The following is a 12,751-nucleotide window of genomic DNA, read 5'->3' on the forward strand; positions in this document are numbered from 1 at the left end:
TTTTATTCCACATTGTTCTCCCTCTCTATCAAGGATCTCCTACATAGATCCCCTTCCAAGTGGATGACAGTGGTAGCCGGGCACCATCTAGTTCTTCTGGCTTGAACTTGGAATTTCTTAGGAGACCTAGTAGAGGTAGGCTGGGTTTGGAGCACCGCAGCACAAGCAGCATTGTGTGGTTCCGGAGGCCCTGCACCATCTGTCCTCCACAAGGCCTCCAGAGTGCAAAGCTGACATGTCCCTCCTCTGCTGACCCTGCAGCAGCTCCCCTTCATGTGCAGACAGGACCCAAGCTTTGGGATACACTGTAGCCCCTCTTTGCTTTCATGGCTAAGCAGTCTTCTTCAAACTGTGTCTTCATTCCCAACCTCAAAGGTCAGCCATGTATTCTATACTGATAATTTGTAGTCAGCAACAACTTGAACCACTGGAGTGTTGTTGTTAATTGTTGTCTAGTCAATTCCAACTCATGGCAACTCCGTGTGTGCAAGAGTAGAACTGCTCCATAGGGTTTTCAATAGTGGTTGAAATTTCCAGGAACTGCAATAATATGCAAATGACGGATAAAAAATAAAAGATGCTTATAGGATGGTTCTTGCTGTGATAGAGTAGAGACTGAGATTAACCACAGTCTGTCTCTCTCTCTCTCTCACGCACACAAACCCACAGGTGAACACACACAGATGAATAAAAATAATTAATGCCTTATGTGAAGATACAGTGACAACTCAAGAAAAATGAGTTCTGGTTACTAGAATGATAAAACCTTGCTGTGGTCTCATGGGGGAATCTGCTTCACCAAGAGGGGCTCTGGCACTGCTTCTGCCACTAACAACACTGCTGTTGTATATGTGACCTACTTTTCCTACAGTGTGTTCTCAGCTCTGAACACATCTGATTCCACAGTAACTCTCTGGAAAGAGTATCACTGCCACCATTTTACTGAGAAGACATTTAGGCTTCTTGATGCTAAATGACTTGTCTGAGTTCATTTAGGAGGTAACTGGCCAGACAGGTCTTCCACTTGCCTGGTTGACTTCCCACTTACCCAAGTGTAAACATACAAAGACCAGCTTCTGATCTACAACAACAACAACAAAGCGGATGGGGAAGGGAGATGAACCACATTAGCGTCTTCCTCTAAAGGTTTATGATTCTAATCTTATCAGAAATGAAGCTTTGGAATTCAGGTCTTACTCAACATGCACATTTCAGGGACACACTATTGGGAAAGAAATACATGAAATGCTAAAGTCTCTCCATTAGAATCAGGAGTAGGAGAATGCCACTCCACCAAAGATTTGGCATTATTTTGGAAGTGAATAAAGTAAGGTGAAAGAGTGATTACCATTATTTAACTTTGAGAAAGGCGAGAGGGATAAAATTGTTATTACTGGAAAATTATATTATCGTACACCTAGAAAACAAGAGACTTAGAAAAAGAAGTCATTAAAGCTCTTTCATTTGGACTTCAATTCAACAGAAATATTTAAACAAGTGCACAGTTATATGTACAGAGGTATATATAGGGAAGTGGTTTGTAATAGGAATCCATATAAATGTCTACCAGTAGGCAGATTATAAAATATGGTTCATCCATATACTGGAACGTAACTTAGATTCAACCAATAAACAGAAGGAGCACAGCTATATCTCTTTGCACAGAATCAGAAAGGTGCCCACAATACATTATTGAATGTACAGCAAGATTCCGTTGCAAAGTATGAAGTGTATGCAGTGTATCATCAGTATAAGTGAGTGTATGTATGTAGACATATGTGAAGAGCAGTAGCATATGCATGTTTGGCCCAGTACCTACTAATGGTAGCTGTTGGGAGGATCCTCTGCTAGAGTAAGGTGAGGAGTTCCAGATATATCCCCTCCACAGGGAGAATGGTGGGCAGGGCTAGATGCAGGAGCTGGAGAATACATTTTCTGAGGGCCCTGGCGGTACTGAAAATTGCATCTTTGTATCTTTGTTGCAAGGTTATTACACCGTAGCAGTGGTTAAGAAATCAGATGCCGATCTCACCTGGAGCTCTCTGAGAGGCAAGAGGTCTTGCCACCCCGCGGTTGGCACATCTGCAGGTTGGAACATACCCATGAATTTAATATACAACCAAACCAGGTCCTGTAAATTTGGTAAGTGTGTTCTAGGAGGTGTTGTGGCAGCATCTTCCTTGGGCCTTGCCTGTGTAGGGCAGTAATTCAGTTCATGAATAATACCAAACCAAACTCAATGCCATTGAGTCGAATCCAACTCATAGCAACCCCTCCTTGGGTTTCCAAGGCAGTGTCTCTGTGGAAGCAGATTGCCCAGTCTTCTTTCCGAGGAGTGGCTGGTGGGTTTGGACTGCCAGCCTTCTGGTTAGCAGTCAAATGCCTTAGGCACTATGCCATCAGAGCTCCCTCATGAATAATAAAGAATGCCATAAATAGGTTAGAGAGTTAGGGCTTCACAAACATTGTGGGTAAATCTTAGTTCTTGAGCTGCAACAGGTTCGTCCCTCTCTCCCCACCCCTTGCTTCTGAGGGGAGTGGTTTTGGGCAAAAGGTCAGAGCTCAGGGAATTAGCCTGATTCTTTAAGTCTTACAAATGGTGTTGCAAAGCACATGTGTGTGTGTGTTTTCACATAAAAATGAAATTGGTTTCTTTCTTAAGAGAAAAGCTTATACTAGTAAGTCCTTGAGTGCTTTAACTTCACTTTCATCCTCATCTTTTTTGATTCCAATGTTAGTCATTTCAGCAGCACCCTTGCCAATAGTTAAACCTTCTCCGCTTTTCTCACCCATCTCACAAACGCCGTCCTGCATGAACCCTATTATCCCGGCTCTTCTCCCTCTGCAGCTGAGAGTCTGAGCAATGGTGGAGAACTTCACAGGGTGAAGCAGTTCATTTTGCAGGAAACACTCCAGCCACTGGCCTTGCTGGCCCCCAGTGCACACATGAATGCCCCCACTGTTTCTCTGCTCTACCCTTTCTGCACTTCTCAATGATTATCCATTACCTTAAACCCACACCCAACTTCCAGTCATCTTGATGATCTGCAAGAGACTATTGAAACCTTTAGAGCTTCAGCATCCCATAGCTGAAGCTGTGCACCTTCTGTCATTCTCATCTCCTTAGCCTCCCTCCCCTACCTAGCAGAACCCTCTACCTGCAGTTGGGTGAGAGCTCCTTCCTTACTTCTGTCCCCTGAGCCTCAGTTACCACTTCTTCTGGTATATCCAACAATCTCTTTCAACATGTAAATACCACCCCCACCCCCTGTCTTCCATTTTTAAAGATTCCTCCAACATTCTCTTCCCCCTTACTACCAACTTATGGAAGGAACTATGTGAACTGCTCCCCTCCCACTCACTCCCTGATTCCCTGGCATTTAGCTTCTTTGTATCCTCCATAGGGAGAATTCTGGCTGTGTGGCTCCTTGGAAGGGCAAGCTCCAGTCCTCTTCCTCCTCCACCTGTCAGCAGCAGTTTTTCTAATTGCCTTAAAATACACCATTCCCATGGCTTTTGTGAAAACATGTATGCTTGGCTTTTCTCCTACTCCTGCCATAGTCTCTTTTCCCAACATGGCTAATAAATGTTTGAGTTGCTTAAAACAATCCTTATCCCACTGTAAATTTGATCTCCAAGCACTCTTATGCATGCCTACAGCCATGATGGCTATCAAAACTTATACAAAGCTAAGCACGTAGCCTAGCTAGGTAAATGTTTAGGTAAGTACATAAAATGTCAGTTTGCTGTTCTTCTTCTTACTATTATTATTATTATACTTGTATGTTAATAACAAGTTTTTAATCCTTAGCACAGATCTCTCTTTGGCTTCCAGATTTGTATATATTTAAATACTGATTTGACATATCTAGTCAGAAACCCTGGTGGTGCAGTCATTTAAGGGCTTGGCTGCTAACTGAAAAGGTCAGTGGTTTGAACTCCCCAGCTGCTCCATAGGAGAAAGATGTGGCAGTCTGCTCCCATGAAGATTATAGCCTTGGGAACCCCATGGGAGCAGTTCTACTCTGTCCCATAGGGTCGCTGTAAGTCAGAATCGACTTGACAAGGAGTTTAGTTAGGTATCTCAAAGGCACATTAAGTTCAGCTGTCCAGGACTGAATGAGTCATCTCCCCTGCCAAGCTTGATCCTGTTCTGGAATTACCTAACTTAGTGGAGGACCATAAAGTCCATCCAGTTTCCCCAGCTGGGAATGTAGCTGTCATCATTAACACTCAGCCATCACCAATTATGTCAGTTTCACCTCCTCCCACCTGTCTCCATCACCTTTGCACTGCTCTAGACCAAGCTACCCTCATCTGCCTGGACTGCTGCTGTGCCTGCTTCCTGGACCCAAGATCCACTGTGGATTCCATCTGCCTTATTGGCAGACCTGTCTTTGCAAAGTGCAGATCTGACTATATCCTGCCCACCACCTTTTGGCCCAGCATTGTCTAAAGCCTTTGACAGGTTCCACGTTTCTCTAAAGATAAAGAACAAAATCTATATCATGGTGGTTTCAAAGGTCACATGTACTCTGGACCCTGCCCCTTCCCCACTCAGCACCTTGCTCTAGGTGGTCCAGCCCCCGTGGCCTCCTTGAAGCTCTGTGTCAGCCCTCAGCCTTTGCAGATGCTGCTCCCCTGTCTGGAAAGCTCATTTCTCTGCCCTTCACTTGGGTGATTCCTACTCATTCGTCATTTCTTAGCTTCAGAACGCTCCCTGACTTCCAGGTTTACATCAGGTTCTTGTATCTACGGCTTCATGGAACCATATTCGTTTTCCTAGAGCAAAGAAAGAAACATGAATTCACTTGTGTGGTTGCTGAATTATGGCTGCTGCCCCATTGGATGCAGGTTCCACAAAGGCAGGGCCTCAACCTGATTTCTTCATCATTGGGTCCTCAAGCCCAGCATGTGGCTTGGCAAACGTGCATTTCTAGGCTCTTTCTGAATTTGAAGTCAAGATGGTGAACCTTTTAAGGAAAGACAGGGGCCAAAAACATGTGGTTCTGGTTCAACAGCCATAAATTCCATTTTTTCCACTTTCTTGTGGTTACAGTCTGTGCCTGTCCTTCCACACTACTGTCCTGGGCTGGACAGGGTGGGCTTTGGTGAGCTCACAGACCCCTTGTACAACTTTAGCCAACTCCCCTTTACTTCCCCCAGCTGACACCTCTTTTGATTCCATAAGGTTCTTTTCTTTAATAATATGTGACTAAATAACTAACTGTGTGGTTACATCATCTGGATAATTGTAAGGAGAGAATCTGAGGCTTTTGTCCTTCTCCACAGATGAATTCTTCAGTCAAAGCTGTGCCCCTGGGTCACACCTCAATTCCAGTCTCTGTGCTCTGTGTAGCAGCAGTCTTTCAAGTTCAGTGCATACGTGTGTCCCTAACAGCCACGAGAAATACTATGGCTTTACAGGGGCTTTCAGGCAAGTATCTGTTCATCACTTTTCTCTTTGGAACCAACTCAGTGAACATGTCCTTTCACCTTTTTCATCACTCCATCATCTGAGTGCTGCATTTAGGAGGAGCCAGAACTAAGAAACAAAACTGCAGAAACTTGATTGCAAATTTCAGTGTGGCCTCAAGGCCTCAAGCCAAGCCCCCTTCTGGAGCACTCTCTTATGGACCCAGCTGACTTAGACAACTGGAATGGGCACCAGGGAAGGGGCAAGGATGACAGGTGCAGTATCACACTCCTAGTCTAGTTTTTCTTCTTTCTTTTGTATGATTTTACACAAGTCATGGATTAATTCTGGGCCTCCATTTAAAATCAAATGAAGGACATGTGCTTCTTATACCTGGTTTCACTTCTATTTTAAACATAGATATTCCTGGGCTCTTCCTCAGAGCTCTTGAATCAGGAATGAATTTCTCCATCCCTGTAGGAAATATTTATTGATGTGTGACCAGCATTGTTTGAGGTAGAAGGTTACAGCAGCAAACAAGACACACAAGTTTGTTCTCTGTCCTCCCTGAGTCGCCTGGGAGAGAACAGTAGACTAAACACATAAATAAAGAACAGGACACCTCCCAACTGTCATAAATGCTACAGAGGAAAGCAACCAAGGTGATGTGGCAGTGACTGGGGTAGGCGGACAATTTTAGAAAAGAGGAGCAGGAGAGGCCTCACCACGCAGAGGGACCATATGAGCTGAGTAGTAAATCGTGAGAGGGAATGAGGTTTGTGAAAAATCAAGAGGGCAAAATAATCCAGACAGAAGGAGCATTAAGGACAAGGCAAGGGGACAGGAGAAATTGTGCTGTGTTTGAAGCCAGGGAAGAAGGTTTGTACAGTTGGAGCATGGAGAGGGAGGGATCAGACGTGCCAGGAGGTTGGAGCAGAGGCAGTGGTCCTATTGGCCTGATTGAGGAGGCATATTTCATTCTAAGGCTAATGGACAGTGCTGGACACTTTGAAGCAATAGGGTCATGTTATGTGAATTAGAGTTTAAAATGATCTCTCTGGTTGTTACATGAAAACATAAGAAGATAGGAGGGGAAGAGGGAAGGCCAGATGACCTTGCTTCAAATCCTAAATCTGTTTTATGAGGCTCTAGAAAATACCCTTTATTTAGAGATACCAGGGTCTCTCACTACCTACTGCTTTGTCCTGCCCTCTCCAAAGTCTTGTCTCTACCATAGGCCAGAGATAAATGACATATTTTGGGAGATCCCACTATAACAATACATGCTGAATGTTAAAACTAGGCAAAAATAGCTAAACTTTTCTTTACATCTTGTCAGTATTAGGATCGATTACCCCATTTTGGTGCTTTTAAGATATTATTACAGAGAACCTAGAATTGTCTGAATTCGATCTAGAACCACAAATTCTTGTCCTTCCAAAATGAAGATGAGCACACAAAGAACAATCTTAGCTTCAAACTTCTCACATACCCACCACCTTTACCTGTCATCTCACTCACTCTTTGTTTTTGTTTTGTGTGATTTGGGTGAAAGTTTATTGAGCAAATTGGTTTTTCATTCAACATACTTTGTTTTGTGACAGTCTTTGCAGTTCCTGCAATATAACTCCCTCTGATGTTCTGTCTCCAACAGCCCTTCATCCCCACTGATCTGTAATCCATGATTCCGCAAACTCTTCACTGCCCCCTCATCCACTGTCCGTGCATATCCTTTCTTTCCTCCTTACCCACTGTACATTCCATGGCCAACCATGAAAATAACTCCCCTGCATGTGTCCTCAAATGCTTTGCCTCCTCTCCTAGCTAACTCAGGACATTGATTAAATCTAATAGTTCACATACTCAGTGTCTGTATTTCCAGGCTGTCTGACCACTATTTAATGACCTCCAACCTCAAGGATCTCTTCTAGTCTATTCACTTCCTCACTCTCTAGAAGGTGATTCCATACTTTCTTCTCTCCTCCAACCTCCAATACTCCTTCCCCTATATAATACAACCTGAGAAAAGTGAAGCTATCCACAGAAATTCCACACACCTCCACTGTCATGTTTACCCACATGCCTGAATCTGTGCCCCAAAACAGTGCCCTCTTTCCTCTTACTCAGGATGAACTGGCTCTACTATCTGAGACCAGCCCTGCACGCACACTAGATTGCATCTCCTCTAGTCTGTTTTGGTGCAGTGCCTAACAGTCCTTTCCACTTTCTCATGCTTCATGAATTTTCTTCTCTACTAGATCATTTCCATGAGCATACAAATATGCTGCTATTTTTCACCTTGAGAATAAATGAAACCACTCTTGGTCTCACTTTCCTCACAGCAACTGGCTATTTCTCTCTCCTTTACAACAGAATAGGAGCTCTGGTGGTGTAGTAGCATTTGACTGCTAACCAGAAGCCTGGTGGTTCAAACCCACCAGCCACTCCTCGGAAGGAATATTGGGCAATCTTCTTCTGTAGTGATACCACCACGGAAACCCAAAGAGGGGTCACTATGAGTCTAATCCGACTTGATGGCAGTGAGATATTTTTTACAACAGAATATCCCTTGAATACCCTTGCTCACTCCAATTTCTCTCAATCTCTCTGGAACTCAAATCCAGAATATGTTCACTATGCTTTACCTTCCGCCCCCCACCAATGGCATTTGGTTTTATTATAGTCTTTAAGTCATCTACAGAAAACATACCTCCCTATTGTGGGCACATGGACAGACTACTTCCATCACACCTCCCCTCTTGGTACATCACTGCCCATCACTGAAAATGCACTTTGAAGTCACCAATGACCTCCATTTTGCTTAATCCAGTTCTCAGTCCTTGCATTACTTGATCTACAAGCATCATTGACACTACTGATCACTTCTTGGATAAATTTTCTTCCTTAGCTTCCAGGATACTACACCCTCTTGGGTTCTCTCCTACCTTACCTGTTACAAAGTCTCTATTACTGATTCTATCTCACTTTCCCAATATCTACATGTTGATGTGCTTCAGAGTTCCACTCTTGAACTTCTATCTTGATGCTCCCACCCTTGGTGATTTTATCAAATCTCAATCCCACCCACATGCTGATAATTCCTAGTTGTTCCTTCCAGTCCACATCTCTCCTTGAAACTCCTGCTTCATATATCCAACTGCCTACTGGTCATCTCCACTTGGATTTCTAATTGCCATCTCAAATTTAAATGTCCTAAACTGAACTCTTGAAATTCCACAACTCCACCCAAACTAGTACCTCTTGCACTCTTCCCCATCTAAGTTAAAGACAACTGTATTTTTCCCTTTGCTAAGAACAAACAAACAAAACTTAAGGCCTTTGTGTTATCTACGCTTGTTCTCTTTCATACCCCATATGTGGCCCATCATCAAATCATGTTGACTTCAAAAGGAATCCAGAATTGATCTCACCACCCATGCCACTGATACTACCCTTATAGAAACCACCATCATCTCCCCCTAGATTGTTATAATAACCCTTTCATTGGTCTTCATGCATCTGCCCTTCCTCTCTTCCCCTGCCAGTCTATTTTCAACACATTAGCTAGAGTGAGTCTATTAAAACATAAATCAGAGCACCATATTTCTCTGCTTAAAACCCTCCAATCATTTGGGTGAATGTTTATGGACAAAATTCTTTCAAAATTACCTGTTCCACATTGATCTTAGTCTCTGACCTTGTGTTTTGATCCAACAACTACAAGTTCATCCCTTGATTATCCCTGATAATAGTAGAACACAAACACCTCGCCTGGAGAAACCGGTTAGTATTTAAAATAAGGAAACAAACAATGGTGATCTATAATAGAAATGAAATATGTACTTTTCTTCTATCATATTTTCCCCTCAGACTCCTAGGGATGGCCTGGATGTTAGAGTTGTTTGAATGGAAAATGTGTGTCAGATGCACCAAGTGGGCCAAGTAGACAGGGTGTGAAGCTTCTTATTCTCCTCTTGACTCTTTCTCCCTCTCCTGTTCATCCACTCTCTGACCTTTGCTGTGCAGGTGTCTAGTTGAGAAGGGAGATGTGGCCTTTGTGAAGCACTCCACAGTCCTGCAGAACACTGACGGTAGGTGCCTGCTCTGTCCTTGCCACAGAAAAATCTGAATCTCTCATGTGAAATCACTACCATCACTCCCACTCCCAGCTGAACAATTGGAATTTTATTAATCCTGTCAGACTCCTGTGACTTAAAATCCAAAAACGAAACTCATTGCTGTCGAGTCAATTCTGACTCATAGTGATCCCCTTTGGGTTTCTGAGGTGGTATATCTTTACAGAAGTTGATTTCTCAGTCTTCCTTCCACAGAATTGGCTTCTGGGTTTGAACCACCAACCTTCTGGTTAGCAGTCAAATGCCTTAGGTACTATGCCACCAGAGCTTCTGTGACTTGTTTTTGTTGTTGTTGTTATGTGCCTTCGAGTCGGACCCGACTCCTAAGGACCCCTCCTTGGGTTTCCAAGGCAGTGTCTCTACGGAAGTAGATTGCCCCATCTTTCTTCCGAGGAGTGGCTGGTGGGTTCGAACCACCAGCCTTCTGGTTAGCAGTCAAATGCCTTAGGCACTATGCTACCAGAGCTCCCTAATACTTTTTTTTTTAGGAATGAGAAGAGTCTTCATCACTGGACAGGCTTAGAGGGCTGAACCTGTTGTTACGTAGGCTTGAACCCTGTTTACAAATACACAGAATTCAGTCTGGTTCTCTCAGCTGAAAAAACACAAAGATTGTCCCTGTTACCCACATATGTGGGGCAAGAGTTGTGTGACTTTTAATAGTTTACCTTTACATACATATTTTACTTTCATGAGCTAGTTAGGTATCTAATCTATACTCATCCACACTTTCTAGGCTCTGTGTGAGATCCGGATGGCACTTGTTGAAGAAGGCAAACTCCACCAGAGATTGGTTGTTTATTAACTGTCTTGGTTGCCTTTCATGGTCATTCAGAGCAAGAATTAGCAAACTCAAGACTCCTGTGACCAATTTAACCTCCACTCCACTCTCTCAGCCTCACTTCCTACCTCCTAGAGAAAAATGAAGTGAGGGAAAACAGAGGGAAGAGAAAGATCTTTCAAACAGTAACTCAAACTCCTAAAGCAAAAACATTATCAGTTTTACCAATAAAAATGTTCTTTTGAATAGAAATGAACCATAAACAAAGACAAATGAAAAATGAAAAACTATTATGAAATACTTGCTCGGAATGTGACAAAAGACTTATCAGTTTAACCAAAACAAAAGCATTTGATAATAGTAGTGCTGGTGAGGGTATGGGCAAAGCCACTTTTGTATGCTCTTGGTTTAAGTGTAAATTGATTTGATACATTTAAAGGAAAATTTGGAAACATTTATCAAACTTTTAATTACATATAACCTTTGAACCAGATATAACATTTCTAGGAGTTAATTATACAAGTTTATTGACACCAATGTGCAAAATTTGAAAGGTAATTAACTGCAACCTTCTTTGTGGTCAAAACTTAGGAAACAAACAAGTTGAAGATACTATACTTCCACACAATGGAGTACTGTGGAACTTTTAAAGAGAATGCAATAGTTCTTGTATATCATTGTATGAAAAGATTGCTACATGAAAAAAGATGTTGCAAAAAATGTATTTAATACACCTTTTCTGTTTAGATATTTTAGTTTTTCTTGTGATTTTTAAGAATACAAGTGTACATTATTTTTGTTTTAAACTTTTTATTGTGATTTGGGTGGAAGTTTACAGAGCAAATTGGTTTTCTATTCAATAATTCATACACATTTTGTTTCATGACATTGATTACAGTCCCCAAAATGTAACAGCGCTCTTCCCACTTCCTCCCTGTGTTTATCATTTCCTTTCATCTTCCTTTGCTCTCCCTTCCTGACTTCTGAGCTTTGTTCCTGGGGAAATGCTACCCTTTTGATCTTGTCTGGTTGCTTGTTCTAGTGAATGTGTGCATTCCTGGTGTTACTCTTTACCTTACAGGCCTGACATTTGGCTGAAAGTTGAGCCATGGGAATGAGTTCAGTTCAAAGTTTGAAGGGTGTCTAAGGGCCATAGTCTCAGGGGTTTCACCAGTTTTCATCAGACCAATGAGCCTGATCTTTTTTATGATTTTGAGTGTTGTTCTACATTTTTCTCCCACTCTGTGCAGAATCTCCTATTGTGATCCCTTTCAGAGCAATTACCTGTGGTAGCCAGGCACCAACTAGTTCTTCTGGTCTCAGGATCATAGAGGCTGAAGTTCATATAGTCTATCAGTCCTTTGTGTCTTTGATTTTCTTTACTTTTCCTTGCTCCAGATGGGGAGAGACCAATAGCTGCACCTTAGATGGCTGCTCACAAGTTTTTAAGATCCCAGTCACTACTTCCCAAAGTGGACTTTGTGGACTTTGTGTTATGCCTACTGACTTTGATGTCCCCTAAGCCATGGTCCTGAGCCCCCACACCCAGTGACTCATTCCCTCCAGCTGATTGGTTATGGCTAAGAAGTTTTCATAACTTTGCCCCCGTATACTCTACTATATTCATGGATGTATTTGCAGCACATGTAAATATATATGTAGAAATATCCTTTCTCAAAGCTAATTACTGTTGTTTTTGTTATGTGGTGTTGAGTTGGACACGACTCATAGCAACCCTTCATTGGGTGTCCGAGGTAGTATCTTTACAGAAGTAGATTGTCCAACCTTCCTTCTGAGGAGTGGCTGGTGGGTTTGAACTGCCAGCCTGCTGGTTAGAAGTCAAATGCCTTAGGCACTATGCCACTAGAAGTTCCATGCTTGTAGATTATTATTATTACAGTTATTGCAGAATTGTGTATATAATAGTACTTTTGTTCTTTTAACTCTTATGTTTCTCCCAGTGTCTTACCTTGCCTTGATTTTTTTTTGTTGACCTTCCCTTTATTGTATATTGCCTTTACCTTCGTTCAAGTTAATGCACATCTATCCTTTAAAACCAAAAACCAAACTCAGATCCAACTCATAGCGACCTCTCCTTGGTTTTTCAAGGCAGTATCACTACAGAAGTAGATCACCCAGCCTTCCTTACAAGGAGTGGCTGATGGGTTTGAACCACCAGCCTTGTGGTTAGCAGTCAAGTGCCTTAGGCACTACACCACCAGAGCTCCTTATCTACCCTTTAGTTACCAATTTGGTAGCACAGAGTAGCAGGCTGGAAGAGCAGGAGAAAGGGGTAAAACCCAGTCACTAGTGCTCAGACGGCTCCCTTGTTACCCTCCCGAGAGGGACCGGGTCTCCGGGAGCAAGGTAAGCACGGGCGGGCTGGTGCTTACTCACTGATCTGCACTGAACACTATC

At 42.7% G+C, this 12,751-nt stretch overlaps 1 protein-coding gene across 1 annotated transcript in view; it reads left to right on the forward strand.

Annotated features, from left to right (window-relative positions):
* Positions 1–12,751, forward strand: part of LOC103194130 (inhibitor of carbonic anhydrase-like) — an 82,377-nt gene that overhangs the window by 56,378 nt on the left and 13,248 nt on the right. Inside the window, exons 13-15 of the mRNA XM_007937493.1 lie at positions 1,987–2,142; positions 5,293–5,437; positions 9,443–9,507. Coding sequence (XP_007935684.1) covers positions 1,987–2,142; positions 5,293–5,437; positions 9,443–9,507 — 366 coding nt within the window. The remainder of the gene's footprint in view (positions 1–1,986; positions 2,143–5,292; positions 5,438–9,442; positions 9,508–12,751) is intronic.

Source organism: Orycteropus afer, unplaced genomic scaffold (genome assembly GCF_000298275.1).
Source record: "Orycteropus afer afer isolate SDZICR_OR568_19922 unplaced genomic scaffold, OryAfe1.0 scaffold00003, whole genome shotgun sequence".
Lineage (NCBI taxonomy): Eukaryota > Metazoa > Chordata > Mammalia > Tubulidentata > Orycteropodidae > Orycteropus > Orycteropus afer.